The following is a 14,818-nucleotide window of genomic DNA, read 5'->3' on the forward strand; positions in this document are numbered from 1 at the left end:
CCTAAAATTTAATGATTTACATTAAGGGGATATTTTCCCCCACATGTGACTGTGTGTCCCCACATGTCAGTAATACATAGGTGCGCGCGCACACGCACGCACGCACGCACGCACGCACGCACGCACGCACGCACGCACGCACGCACACACACACACACACACACACACACACACACACACACACACACACACACACACACACACACACACACACACACACACACACACACACACACACACACACACACACACGTATTGACAAAAGAGAAAGGGCCTATAAGACTAATTTCAGAGAAAATTGTAGTTTTGCACATTAGGATTAATATTAAATATTAATGATTTTTCTTTAAGTGCTGTCTGCCATACAAAAGCAGAGAAAATTATTATTATTGTAGTAATCCTAATATCGGGATGCATCAATACCATTGTTTTTCTTACAACTTGTCGATACCGAGAACCAATAGGACTACTTCATGATACCATTACAGTTCCAACATGCTCAGCACATACACACAGACGGACATACACACAGACACACACTTTGCCTCAGATCTAGTACAGTTGCAATGCAGTAGAGTGATTTTTTTTTCCCGGGTCAGTGAAGCGTATCTTCACGGCCTTGTCTGTTTCTTTGGTCAAAGTCTCTGAAGGACGGTCACAGCAGGAGTCATATCTGATGCCAAACATCAGAGGAGCTCACTTTTCAGGTTAACTCCTCAAACAGAGCCAGAAGAGATCGAGGCTTTTCCAGAGGTGACCACTGTGAGCACAGAGCTTGTTGGAGAGCTCATATTTGGACCCAAAAATCCCTCACGCTTCTGCTTGATGAGACACTGTTTGGTAAAAACGGTTTCTGTGATCACCTCCAGTAAACTGAGAAGAGGCATAAATGCAATATAATCTGCAGCCGACAGCAGCTGGTCATCAGGAACAATGGACTGGGGAAAAGCTTCTCTTATTTTTACTGTCCTGCTGGGTCGTCTCTGGACATTTTCTCTCTCCTCCAGCATTTGCTGCAAAGTTGGTTGTTGCTGTTTGGTGCTGCTACCTGATACAAGTATCAGGACATACCTATTTCAATATCTAATGATATGAGTATTTTAGGTATTTTTTTAATGTATTTATTTATTTAATCATTTTTTAATTTAAAAATATATATCTAATAGTATTTCTTAAAAAAAATGGGATATACATTGTATACTGATAAGATTACAATATAAATATATAAAGATCTTTTTTTTTTTTTTTTGCAAGGTTGCCCAGCCCTCCTGAACAGTGGCGTTACTGTCAGATATACATAGAGCAAATAAACTGCAAAATCAGAGTAAAGAAAAATGTAAGCATGTACAAACCCTGTACTTCTCTCCATGAGTGGAGTAGGCAATGAGATGAGTAACCTTGGTGCTGAAGTCTTTCCGGATGGTCCCACCCATGTGGTGAACCAGATTCACCAAGTTCTTCTACATGGAAATAAGAAAATAGCAAGGCCAAGCTTAGCACAAAGAGGGAGAATAAATGCTGCATCAAGAGGGCATAAGCCAGACAGTGGCTTTTTTCTGGTACTATTAATTGTTTTTTCCAAAGAGTTAATTAGCCACTGTATACCTGAAAACAGGGGGGTATTGAATGTACATAGGAGATCAGGAGAGCAAATCATTTCTGCCAGAGGAGCTATCCCTTAAGCCATATTTACACACCGTCAGTCACAGTGTTTGCACTGCCACCCTGCTACATAGAGAATGAATGGGCATGCTGCTACGTTGCACCGAGTGTAGATGCTTCATACTATTTTCTAGTGTGAAAGGGCCACTCTGGACAATGTTTGGACCTGATTCTGTGGACATTGGCCAGAGTTCATATGATTCATGCATATGTATACACATAAATATGTGTACATCATCTCTCTTAAACAGTGAAACAAATATCTGCAATAACCTAACGCCAGCCTATAATTTTGCGACTTCCAACCCGCCATGGAGAAATACTATTTGAACATGGCTATGGTAGTATACAGGTATATGGACTGCACAATGCATACTAAAGAGTCTGTTTGTTTAGAAAAGCTCAAGTTTGATTAACACATATCTTTCAGTGATAAAGAATTAAGAACAAATGAAGTAATCATTCTCCCATAAAAAAGTTGATGTTACATAATGTTAAGTTTATAAACTCACCATTTCCTCTTTGTTCCTGAAGCCGGTGAAACACAGCGACAGGTTAAGCATCGCTGTGCAGTAGAGAGGACGACAGGAAAACTGCAGAGGCTGTGGAGGAGCAAAAAAGCAAAACTCAATATGCAATATAAATGTTGAATTAAATACAACATTTTGTCTTAACAATATGATTTTTAATTCACTGGAAGACCACTGGAAATACCACGGCATCATAACTGAAATGCATTAATTAACTTCCAAAGCAAATTATTATTTCATCATATTGTTAGAATTACATCATCGTCCAACAATGAGGACAGCCTGATATCCATTAATTCCTCATAATAGTTTATCATCATAAATTAATGCACTGGCTATATAATATTAGCGGGTAACTAAAATGAGTAACCATAGCAACAGGGACACAGTTAAAGCCTCCATTCACAACACGTGAACAAGTTAAAATCTAATTACAACAGTGAGTGGTATCTATAATTCCTGATGGTGGACACCTCATCAGGCATCCCTTCTCAGCTGATAATTGTGTGGAGCACTCTGTCTTGTTGATAGCAGCCACAGTCAGGGCATGTTGTTCATGTCAGGCATTTGAATCCTATGTGAAGCCTCTGTCAGACAGACAGCTCACAGCAGGCAGAGCCGGCTCCTGTTCATCCTGTTCAGAGCCATGAAGTTGTTTTTTTTTTTTTTTTTGCATAGTGCTTTCTGAAATCAAGGTTCATCTCAGGCCTGTCTCCAGTGGGTCTTCCTTACATGACAAAAAGACAGTATATTTCCCTGGGCTAGAATTTTAGAGTGAAGCTGTAAATTTTTCATCATAATTCCAGGTTGAAAAGGTTGAAGAAGCCATGTTTTAGACCAAAGTGGGGAAATGTATTTGACATATTCTAATAAATTTGATCACTTCTTGATTTCAACATTATGTCATTGACTCTAGTTTGTGACGCACCTCAAAACAAATATGTTGTGAATCAATGACTTACTTCCTCCTTCGCAGCACAGTGCAGCACAACAGGAGGCCCAATGATGCGGTTGTCACGTTTGTAGAGGTAGCTGTAGTCAGGAGAATCAAAGTCTGTGAGGACGAACACTGTCTCAAAATCAGTATTCTCTCCATCTCCAAACTCCTGGACGTTGTCTGTAATTATGCATGGGGTGTTGATGTCCTGAATAGAAAAAAATCACAATACAGAGTAATGGAGCAGCGCAAGACAGACTGGCAAAGCAGACGTAACATTCAGAAGCACATAATTAATCAGCAAATCACCAGAGTGAGTGTCAATGATAGGTTTGTTAGCCTTGTTAGTGAGGCTTTTGGATGGTGTATCTATTAGTTAATTTCATTATAAGCAGATGTACTATGTAATGATCAACAACTAGAAAAAAATATATATATTTAAAGGATAATACTGGACTTATTTTACAAATCGCCATAAAAGAGTTTCTCAATACTGTCCAAGCTCCCTCCATAGCTTCACCCTAAGCCTAACCCACAAATATGTTGCTTCATTTTTAAAGCTGAATTAGGCAGCCATTTGGAGGCAGAACTCCACAACAACCTAAACATCACATCAGTTTGATACATGATGGCCTTCTGAAGTTGCTTTTCTGGCAAAAGTAAGTCAAACATTAATTCTCCTTGTTGCTCTGTTTTGGCCTCCACCAAGTGCTGCAGTATTTTATTTCATCCTTCATTGAAATGGAAGCCAGCACACACATCGCATCAGTAGCAGTAATCAAATAATTTACTTTACAAAATTCAAAGGAGAACATTTGGTGCTTGTACGCTGTTTTTAAATGAATTCAACAAAGATTTTCATTCTCATTTCATGAAATATTTTTTTCTATGCACCAAGGTTGGGAAAGGTCTTAATACAACCGCAGACATCTTCAATTCATCAAAAAAGAAAAAAAAAGGTGTGGAGAAGACTGCAGTACAATCATTCACTCATATATACTGTATCGTAGACCTAATCATATTCTCTCTGTGCCTGCACTGTGCAAAAAAACTGCTCAGTGCTGCATGAGAACAATCAGTTCTCCCCTCTCGGATGAGAGAATGCATTACTCTGAATTAGAGATGCTCGAATCAACTGCTTTAATAACAGAGAGCAAAAATGTAATCACAAAGTGACTGTCAAGCTGCTTATGGCTTACTTACCTGTGCTACCTGCAAACCCAGCAATAAAATTATTTACCCCAGAGAAATTTGTTACAGTAGGTGACACAGGACAAATGCAGAAGTGGAGAGGTATCAGCAGAGTGACACAGAGTTAGAATTTCATTTTGTTATTACACTGTTAGGATCCACAACGCGTTAGACACCTGAGTGGTACAGGATTTGGGAAATACAATTATTTGCTTTCTTTCCAAAGGTGAGATGAGCAAATCAATACAAATAGTATATCGTACCTTACTGCAAGGACGTGAAACTGCTAGCCTGGCTCTGACCAAGATTCAGCTCACTAGTGAACTCATTTTGTTGTATTTGTTTAATCTGTACGCAAAAGGACACAACAACACTTGAGTTGACACTCTACAGCCACACTGGCATATCTGTAAGGGTTTGCTTAGGCACATCAGTGATTTGATCAAATGCTAACATCAGCATGCTAACATGCTCACAACGCCAATGCTAACATGCTGATGTTAAGCAGGTATTAGGTCTTAGTTTAGCATGCTAACATTACCACTAAAAACAAAGTACAGCGTCAGCTGTCATTAGTTTTGCAGTTATTTTGTCATTAACCAAAGTATTGGAAAATGTAATTAAATCTGATTATTGCTGTATAAGTATAGGACGTGGTGTACTGGCAGACCAACTAACATTAGCATCAAAAGAGCCTAGCATGGCTGAAAACGATATTATGGTATTTTTTGGTGTTACAGTTTATTTTGTTATACAAGAATGTGTACAGTCTTCATCGTGTCAGTTGCCAGATTTGGTGTTATCATGCTCATACAGAAACCAAAACCTCACCAATTGTATCTGGCAAGCCATACTTTAGATGGAGATGCTGCATAAAAGTCTTGGTCTGAATTGTTGCTTGTCAAGAGATGGTTCACACAACTGGAACACCCAACTTCTGCTAAAACTACACATCATCAGAAAGAAAATAAACAAGCAAGATACGTGTAAATTAGTGAGCTTTAGAGGTGCTGGTACTGCAGTGTATTTTTGAACTTTGGAAAAAGCTAAGCTAGCCCTTTCCCCTTGCTTTTGGTGTTGCTAAATTAAGCTCAGCCCATTGTGACGAGCTCTGGGAAGATGAGACCGAGATTGTTATTGAGCTTCTAATCTCACTCTCAGAGAAAGCAAATTCATATATTTCTCAAAATATGGAACCATTTCTCTAACAGGAGATGACACTCAAAGATCAAAGCTTCTTAAGTGCATTGTTAGTGATCACACTCAACCTGTCTAATGAGATCTTTGACGTGCAAACAGGTGTTCATGGTACTGCTTGCAACTTTGACCTCTATATTAACAGCTGGAAATTTGCCATATTCAAATGCCATGAAGCTAAATGGAAAGACCTTTGAATTACTTTAATATTACTCCCTAGCCGAGAAGCTTGCATTGACATTTGAGTGCGAATCTCTGCAAGAGAGCAATACAGATATCAAGCATCACATCATTATTTAAATTCATCCACAAATCAATTCACCAACAGTGACTTAGCCATGCACAATGACTGAGTTCTCAGTGTGAGTTAACTCATGCAGCACATCCCCAAGTGCCCATCAAAGTGTCACACAGTCATACAGAGAGGCAGACACTGTACTGTACCATATTGACTATAGATTTTATCATCATTTTCTCCTCGGCACCCGCCTCGCCTTCTCTTATCTTTACCACTGGTACCTCCATTACTCTGATGCCCTGTAAAAACCAAGCAGCAGGAAGTGGATGTCAAACACTGGCATTTGAGAGGAGAGCAAAATAAAAAGTATAGAGAGGACAGAAGGTGAGAGGAGAATGAGAAACAAAGAAAAAGTAAAAAGGAGAAAGCTGGAGACAAATTCATACAAATTAACCCCGCGTGACGACAAAAGAGAGAATGGCTGGGTTTAGGGATGCTGGAAGGTGGAGGCAAGGAAGAGATGGGGGCGGGGTCCACGTCCTTGCAAAATCTAAAGACAGTGACTTCAAACAAATATCAAGCTTCAGAGGGGGTTGTCTGGGGAGGAGAAGAAATTTCTGCTAAAAATTAATATGAAAGTTCAAAGCCCTCGGGAGGTAGGAGAGGAGGAAAAAAGAGGACAGAAAGGGAAGAGGACAGGAAGAAATGGTGGGGGGGGCTCTTTTTCTGTGGGTTGCATGAGCAGTGGCGGCGGGCGGTCAGGCAGGCAATCGGGAGCGTTCTGATGGAGCTGTCGGCAGATGTCTTTGGTTGTGGCTGCACTGCAGATTGGCAGGGAGAAATAGATGATTTAAGCAGGAAGCCTTCAGAAGTGACAGGGCTCAGGAGACCTGGGAAGGAAGTCATTCTAGCAGCACTTAGTCTGCCGCCACGCCTCCAAATCACCTTCAGATGGTGCTACTCAAAGACACAAAACTGTGCTGCTTACTGGAGTGGACACAAACACGCACTGGCAGACAGAAATATCCCCATGAAAAAGTGTACACATTTTGACATTTTGGAAGTTATGCTGTATGTTTCAACTACCTGATTAGTCAAATTTTTGTTTTGTTAGAAGGGAATACACAAAGCAAAGGTTCTCTTGGTTCTGTAGTGAGCTCCAGTCCTCAGTCCAGACAGAAACCTCCAGGACTAAAAAAGAAGAGGCGCCAAAAACTGCAGATCCTCAAACGGCCACATGAGGCTGGCTCCAAAAGTAAGCCAGTCCCCACTGACCCCCATATCATAATGCCTAACTTTACAGCAAATATAAACATGTTTATAGTCTGATATAAAAATGGTTTTGGTGTCCATAATTAATTTCTCTGTTCATGACAAATGTACAGGGGAGAATTTTTCTATAACTCACTCATTTAAATTATATTAAGGCATAAAGTTATGCGTAATTGCATTTATTGCTGCTTTGAGTGACAACTAGCCATAACATTTCAGCAACCAGGCTTCATTCAGCCCACCTCAGCTCCACCAATGCTCCATCTCTGGTGGTGGAGTCTATGGCTGATCTCAGACCCTGCATCCTTTTTTATACAGTCTATGCCTCAGTCCTGAATTGACAACAAAAAAAGAATCATGGTGGAGTTTAGTCAATGAAAAGACAGAGTTTCTGAATCTGTGTGTGGTCCACCACAGCCAGATTAGAGCTTTGGAGACTGAAGACAGCAGGTGTCAAAGTTCTGACAGTCCTTCAGTATGACCACTGCTATGATCCCCTCTAAAAGGAGATACTACAGTTTGAAGAAGAAAACAAAAATGCAGCTGCAATGGTCTCACTTGGCCAATCTCAGGACAGCAACTGCTTCAACATGAAGGCCAGTTTTGGGGCAGATGCAGAATGAACCTGCATTACTTCACACTGGCATCATGCAAATAAAATAGTTTTTCTAGACACTGGGGAAATTGTACAAATATAAAACCTCCATGTATTTGAAGTCCATAATGTGAAGCGAAACCCACTGACTTTGATTCAAGGTGTCCTGTCAACACTTTTATGTGCATCTTTTTTCGAATGGCAGTTGGAAACTGATTTTGGGGCATTTTGGACAAGTCTGAGCAGTGGCGCTGTATGCAGCTGTCACATCCATGACGGACCTGTTCAGGCCTGTGCTAGCAGACCAATCACAGCAGAGTGAGCTTTATTTTTTTTATTTTTTTTTAATTTTCTTAAACAGGACCAAAAACAGACTGTTTCAGACAAACAGGGAATAGAGGTACTGCAGCAATGGCCAGCATGAAAGAAATCATGTGTTTATCATGATCACCTCTACACCTGATTTTTATTGAAGGTCAGAGGACTGCAACAATTTCTCAGAATAAAATAATATTTAATCTATTAGTTAATGCCACATCTCTTGTGAAATTCAACATCAGTAACAAATTATTGATCAATAGACAATGTATTTTAAAATAGAAAACATCACAGCATAGTGAACTAGAAAATGCTCTCAGATCTCCACCAAGGAGGCAGTCAATGCTCAATACAAAACCCACACTTCAACTACCAATGAATGAGTCCTGATCTCAACACAAAAAGTCAACTTCAGGACGCCATGAAGCAAACAAAAATAGTTTGAGACTCAACACGACAGCCGCGAAAATAAACCCAAGTGATGCCTCTTGCATCTAACAGACAAGCTTTGCGATTCACTGTGACTATCTTTGGAGCCAGTGGGTTGGCAAGCCGATCGACTATCACTCTCAGGATGGAACGAACCTTTTCCACTGGTGAGTAACATAAGTTGCAAGCATTTTCTGAAGTCATTAATATTCTGTGGGCCAGATGGGAATGTGGTAGGCTGGCTGTGACTTGCGGGCCAACACTTGATGATATGGGCTGGGTACAGATTGGCTTTCTGGTCTGCAACCAGACCAAAGTCTGGACTTTGAGAAGTCTAATAAGTAGATCTTCAAAATAAAAATAATAATTGAGAAATTATGGGTAAGAAGTCCTTGAGGTGCTAAGAAAAATGGAAATTTAACATTTATAATTTCATGACAACTGCGCAACTTCAACTGCTGATGCTGATTCAATTGAACGCTCCAGAACAGCTTCTAGTGGGTCGAGATTGTTGTATTAAATGCCAGATTATGTTTCTTTTTGAGTATAGAATTGAAATTAAATCCCTCCCATGACCAGATAATAGATGCCAACCAAGACCAGATTTCCATTTTCATAGTATGTGTTTGTATCCTGCCCATAATTAGATCAATTAATCTCCTCATTCATCTGATTCCCTCCTTGTCAAAGATTAGAAGAAAGGGGAATAAGATCATTTTCTTCTTCCTCTCACTTGTTAGGCACACACAAACACTTCATGAAAAGCCCTCTAAGCTTAATGGAGTTGTGTAGAGAGCTGATAATCTCTGTTGGGCTGATATGGTAGTCAGAGGAGTATGGCTGGGATGTAGACACATCAGCCACAGCCAGCAGCTGTTCACAAAAATCACAAGTCACTCATTTTTATGCTGAAGCACACGTTAATACTGTAGGTTGTGAAGGCTCTGCAGGCTGCCAAATATTACAGTGAGAGCCCTGTATTAGCATGCCTTATCTCCACAGACAGGCAGGTGTGAGTGAGAGAGGTGTGCACTCGTCCCTTAAATAAACTCACTCTAACACACATTTTGACATGGTGGTGAAATTAAGTAATAAACAAGTGTATAAATAAATAAGTCTCCAAGTCCAGTGGCTATTAACAGAGCCACTCATAAAGGGATGCCTCTCTGCATGCAGCAGCTTTACAGACAAACAAAACAAAACAGAGCATCACAACAGCTGAAGATGTTGTTCCCATATCCATTATTTGAGGAAAAATCCTGCCTTTCTAAAAACATTTATATGCTATCAGTAAGTGTTCCTATGTATATAGACTGCTTTGGGTCTCTTGTCAGTGAACTCATGGCAGCAAGGAATTACTTTTAACAACTTAAAGAGCAGATACGATGTCCGTGTGGAATTCTAATAAATTGGAAATGGAAATCCCTAAACTTTCTCAAGGGGGATTAATAAAGTACTTATCCAACTAGTCACTAGGTACATCTTTAACACCAATGATTTATGGGTCTGTAAGTTAAAGTACGGCTGCAGCAGATTATTTTCATTATCAATTCATCTGCAAAATAGTTTCCTGATCAATGGGTTAATCCAAAAATGTGAGAAAAAGGATTTTTTTAAAGGGTAATTACAACTGTAATCTAACCATTACAATCACATTATATTCTGGAAATGACAGATCCAAAATAATCCTGCTGAAACTGCTCAAAAATGTATAGAATCATCCACCTCATTTCAACATTAAAGCTGCCTGAGAGTCTGTTCCCCCTCAGTTAAGAGTGCAGTGTGAAGGAGAAAATTGTTTTCTGTGGATGAAACAGCAAGTTGGAATAATGATTCTTTTCAAATCTATGACCTATGAAAGAAATATCTTAAATGTCTATATGGGATGGGGACACCATTCAACACAGGTGAAAATCGACCAGTCTGTGGCAGCCATATTTGTCATGTTCAGTGAAGTCTGCATGATTGCATGAAATAAATCTACAGTAATTCAACATCATGCATCTTGTTGTCATAATTACTTGACTCCTCATCGACATCCATGATGCATTTTTACGGCTCAGTTTGTGCTGTTTCAGATCCATTTCCTACATGAGACAACATCTGGGGGAAACACTGAATGCACAAATTCTGGGGAAATTCTGGTGGTAAATTAAACAGTGAACAATGGCAAAAAAGTTCTCATCTATTGACAGATTTGACCCAGATGCATCTGTATCATCCCAGTTTCTGTGCCCCGCTTATCAAATTGAGAACAGCAGTGATGTTGACCAGCTCAGATCGAGGAGGTCTGCAATCTACTTAGAAGCCAGTCAACTAACTGTGGACCTTCAGGATTTAATAGAGGAATGATGTACCTGCAGTGCTTTCACCAGCGCTCCATTTCTGCCCGCATCTCCCACCAGAACAACTCGTGTCTCCACTTTTGGCAGCATATCTGAGAGATGAAGAGCATCAGAGATACAGAGTGAACAAGGGGAAAAGGAGAATGACACACACACACACACACACACACACATGCGTGCACAGAAGGCACGAGATCAAGGAGTAGGTCGTCTCCAGGAGGTGATGTAAGTTTTTCCTCATTTTGACTGACAGCTGAGGGTTACAGCCAGACTACATCTACATCACTGACAAGATTCACGACAGGTAGAGGAGGATCAATAAACAAGGTATGTATGAAGCCAACATATGCTCCCTTCAGTGGAACATATAAGCTCATTTTAATTACAACATAAAAAGGATGATACGTGGGTCATCACTGTATTTGGAAACAGCATGTTGACTACTGCTAACAGCCAATTAGAACACCTTTAAGCTTCACAAAAGCAGTCTCATTATTTCATACTGACAACAGAGACAGCAAACCATTTTAAACTCAAAATAATTAGCATTATGAGAAAAAAGCAGAGCAATAAAACAGCCCTAAAATTAACAGTTGACCATTTATTAGCAGGGTTTGATCCAGAGCCCCAGAGCTCCCAGCACACTTCTCTCCCTTCAAGTAGAGAATCAATTATGTTTGCCGGCTTTCATCTTTAGAGGTGTACTTAAATGATGTTGGACTGGTCACCACAGCATTTAAAATTCCAGAATTTCACAGCAAAATCTTTTCACTGCGATGGAAGCACAGCGATTAGTTGATTCACACTAGGGGTGGAGTAATCTACATCAATTTTGGGCATCGAGTTCCATTTGATGAGCTATGACCTGCAAATGTGGGCCATTCTCCAACAAAAACCTGTGATAACAATGCTGAACTTTGACAAAACATGGAGGGATTGTAACAGGCAAAATGACCATTATTTTGATATTTATAAAAATAGCAAGTAAAAAGTAAAGTAATAAAGTGAAAAAGTATGATGTAAAAGTGTCTTTGCCATTTGAAAAGAGTGTTATAGAGCTAAAGTAAAAGCATTAAGTACCTGTTCAGCTCATCCCACTTTCTTCTTCTACAGTGGCTTTCCTGTGACTTGCTGTAGATTATTCCACAGCACTGACTACAACACATCAACTGTGCATGCACATCCACACAGAGCCTGCTGGAGCCCATCTACCTTCATGTTGATTATAATGTTCAGTTTCTGCTTTAACTGTTTTAAAGAGGTGATGATTCAATTTCTTGGTCATTTTGGAGGCTTTGCTTTGTGTCTAATTGTACTGTGTTATACTGAGGTGTTTTTAGTATTTTGTCAGACTAAATTGGCAACAGAGTGTAGGTCCCAGCAGCCTTTTGGAATCGGTAACATTGCCATGTTTAGCACTATTGGCATGGGACTCATTTACCAGAGCACCGCATGTAATTTAGAAATTTCCCCCTGATGTCTGTGATTCGAGCGGTGCATTCACATTTTAAACATCATTATAGCCAATCTCACAGCACAGCTGATGACTGCTGTCAAACATATGACAAGGCAGGATTAAATTCTATACTTGCTCAGTTGTCTGAAAATGAGTGTACAAAAATACAACACAAAAATCACAGAGATGCTTATTCACACAGGACTAATATTATCACGTGGCCTCTGTGTTCGTTGAAATATGGCAGGTAACTTCAGTTGGAATTTTATATTTCTAGATTCCCAAACAATTAAGATCACAGTCGAGCTCCACTATTGTTACAAATCACTAGAGGTCCCCAGGTAATACTCGTCCAGTGCGAAAAAGGCTTATCTTTTTGCTAAAGTAGTGGCTTTTTTAGGGTGCACACATACAGGGAAATCCAGTTTTCTTACATACTATTGGATATTATCAAAACTGAAATTGAAGGTCATATGTGGTGTATCTGCAGTTTTTCTTTTCTTTCTTTCTTTCTTTTTCAAACACCAGCGGCAGTTTGTTTTTACGTATTTGAAGAAAGGGGGTGGTTGACCCCTGCAGACTGACCTTCCCCGTCTTCACATGCCATGCCCAGAAATACATGGTCCTTGGTGGTTTCGGCGATCCTCGAATCATAGACCGAAGAATCCACCAACAGACTCCGAGCTGTTCCTAAAGTCAGTATGCTGCTGTCAGCCATGGCGAGAACTTCAGGATGCACCAAACTGTCCAAACTATCAAAAGTTACAGGGAATGAACAGAAAGAGGCACAGAGGGAGAACACAGCAAAAGGGAGGAGAGAGAAAAGCAAAGCAACAAGGAAGAAAGGGAGCAGGGTGACAACTGTCAAACTGCAGGCAACACACACAACTTGGCATGGCTTCCAACACAAACACTGGCCAAGTCTGACAATTCAACAAGAGAGAAGGCAACATATTTGAGAAGTGTGATAACTTTGTTAAAACGAGACACAGTGGATAAAAAGTTTATACTGAAACTTATACTTGTTTGGTTGTTTACATAACAGCTTCTATACAACAGTCTCTACAAGGCTTCATGAAAGCATTTGTCAGTGGAGATAAGTTGTGCAAGTACAGTAAACCTCTGTGGTTGCAAACAGAAAAACAAACACTGAAAACAGTAATATTTATGTTTATGACTATAGCAGAGTCAAAAAGTGTTGTGGTAAACACGTCAAACAAGCAATAGACGAACACTTTTGTTTCGCACATAACAACACTCTAATTGATAGTTTACCTTACTTTTCCATCGTATAATATGAAGGGCAAAATGCCTAAAACCATTAGACTTAAAGGAGAATGAACTACCAAACGTTTACAGTTAACGTTAGCTGCTTTCACCACGGCACCAAATTCCCTTTGCTTAACGTCACACGCTAGGTAGCAAGTGCTTAACGTTAGTGTCGTGCTTTTTCAAAACCACAATAAAAATGAACTCAAAGTTAACCAAACGTACTGACCGTTTCGGTTGCTGCTACCTTAGATAGAAAAAAAAGACAGAATGGGGAGCCAGCGGAGCTAAAGTGACTGCTGAAACACTTCTATTCTATATTCTTTCTAGCTAACTTAGCTAGCTACCGAGCTAGTAAGTCAACAACACAATACTGGAAATTCCTCTTCGCTCCAAGGCACTCTTCAAAAAATATGGAACATCGCTCAAGTCTGAGTCGAGTATCAACGCATGTTGCCCTTTAAGCGTGAAAATAGTCCAAAATGTCGAAATGTGGCTGTCTTAGTTTGTTGACAGCTAACTAGCTACTTCATAGTAATTCAGAGAAGTTGTCAGCCTACTGTTAGAGCTCAATTCAAAAAGCACGGCAAACAACGGGGGCGCGCACTGATTGGGCAAGAGTGACGGAAAGCCTTGGGCTTCCGTCCGGCGAGAATGCTGATTGGTCCATTCATTCAAATCACGATGCGCACTGCGATTGCTTCGCAGACGTGCAACATTCATACTGTCGGAAATATGTCATTCCTCTCCAGGACGTAAAAGCAACATGGACAACTCATTGAAATGTTGCAACTTTATTTTGCATAAATTAATTCTGGCAGTATAATGTAAGTGTATGGTCATGTCAGTGAAAATACACAACCTAACGATCCATAAATAAGTATTTTTTTCAGCTTCATCACTTCCTACATAACGTAATTTAACGGTTTGTATTATTCTATTTGAAAATGTATATATGTAGGTCTTTAGACCCACTTTAAGGGTAAACAAAAACCGAATTCACAAGATGATGCTTTTTATTCAACTGTTGATGTCAACAAAAAAAAGTTGCGATCTGCGCTATTTGATTTTTTTGATACACAAAAGGATAAAGGTTTTAGTGTCGTTTAGACGTACTGAAGTCAGATAATAGTTTACGAGGTTACTTTAATGCAACAAAAATGTAGGAAACCTGAAATCAGGCTGGAGATTTACATTCCGGGTGTTACATCCTAGAAAATTCAACATCTTCAAAAAAGAAAGTAAACCCTATTGTAATTCTTTTTACGCAAAGGGCAAATTTCAAAAGTTAATCTGTAACATTTTCTCTGCAGACCAATTTCCTTCTGAATTTGTTCATATTCATCAAGTCATGTGATACTGATGACCCTGAAAGATCA

The 14,818-nt window shown here is 39.7% G+C and overlaps 1 protein-coding gene across 4 annotated transcripts in view; it reads right to left on the bottom strand.

Moving 5' to 3' along the window:
• The window catches only part of ect2 (epithelial cell transforming 2), a 53,942-nt gene extending 41,044 nt beyond the window's left edge, over nt 1-12,898 (bottom strand). For 2 of the 4 annotated variants that reach the window (XM_070960728.1, XM_070960726.1), the window contains exons 1-6: nt 12,771-12,898; nt 11,813-11,830; nt 10,727-10,806; nt 3,155-3,337; nt 2,175-2,264; nt 1,353-1,460 (exon numbers count right to left, since the gene is read on the bottom strand). In XM_070960728.1, the coding sequence (XP_070816829.1) occupies nt 1,353-1,460; nt 2,175-2,264; nt 3,155-3,337; nt 10,727-10,806; nt 11,813-11,830; nt 12,771-12,888 (597 nt within the window). In that variant the 5' untranslated portion in view covers nt 12,889-12,898. Of the gene's footprint in view, nt 1-1,352; nt 1,461-2,174; nt 2,265-3,154; nt 3,338-5,961; nt 6,055-10,726; nt 10,807-11,054; nt 11,064-11,812; nt 11,831-12,770 lie in introns of all 4 variants that reach the window. The other 2 variants (XM_070960725.1, XM_070960727.1) reach the window with 2 other exon arrangements.
• Between the last annotated feature and the right edge of the window lie 1,920 nt (nt 12,899-14,818).

The sequence above is a fragment of the Chaetodon trifascialis genome, chromosome 4 (assembly GCF_039877785.1).
Source record: "Chaetodon trifascialis isolate fChaTrf1 chromosome 4, fChaTrf1.hap1, whole genome shotgun sequence".
NCBI classification, from domain to species: domain Eukaryota; kingdom Metazoa; phylum Chordata; class Actinopteri; order Chaetodontiformes; family Chaetodontidae; genus Chaetodon; species Chaetodon trifascialis.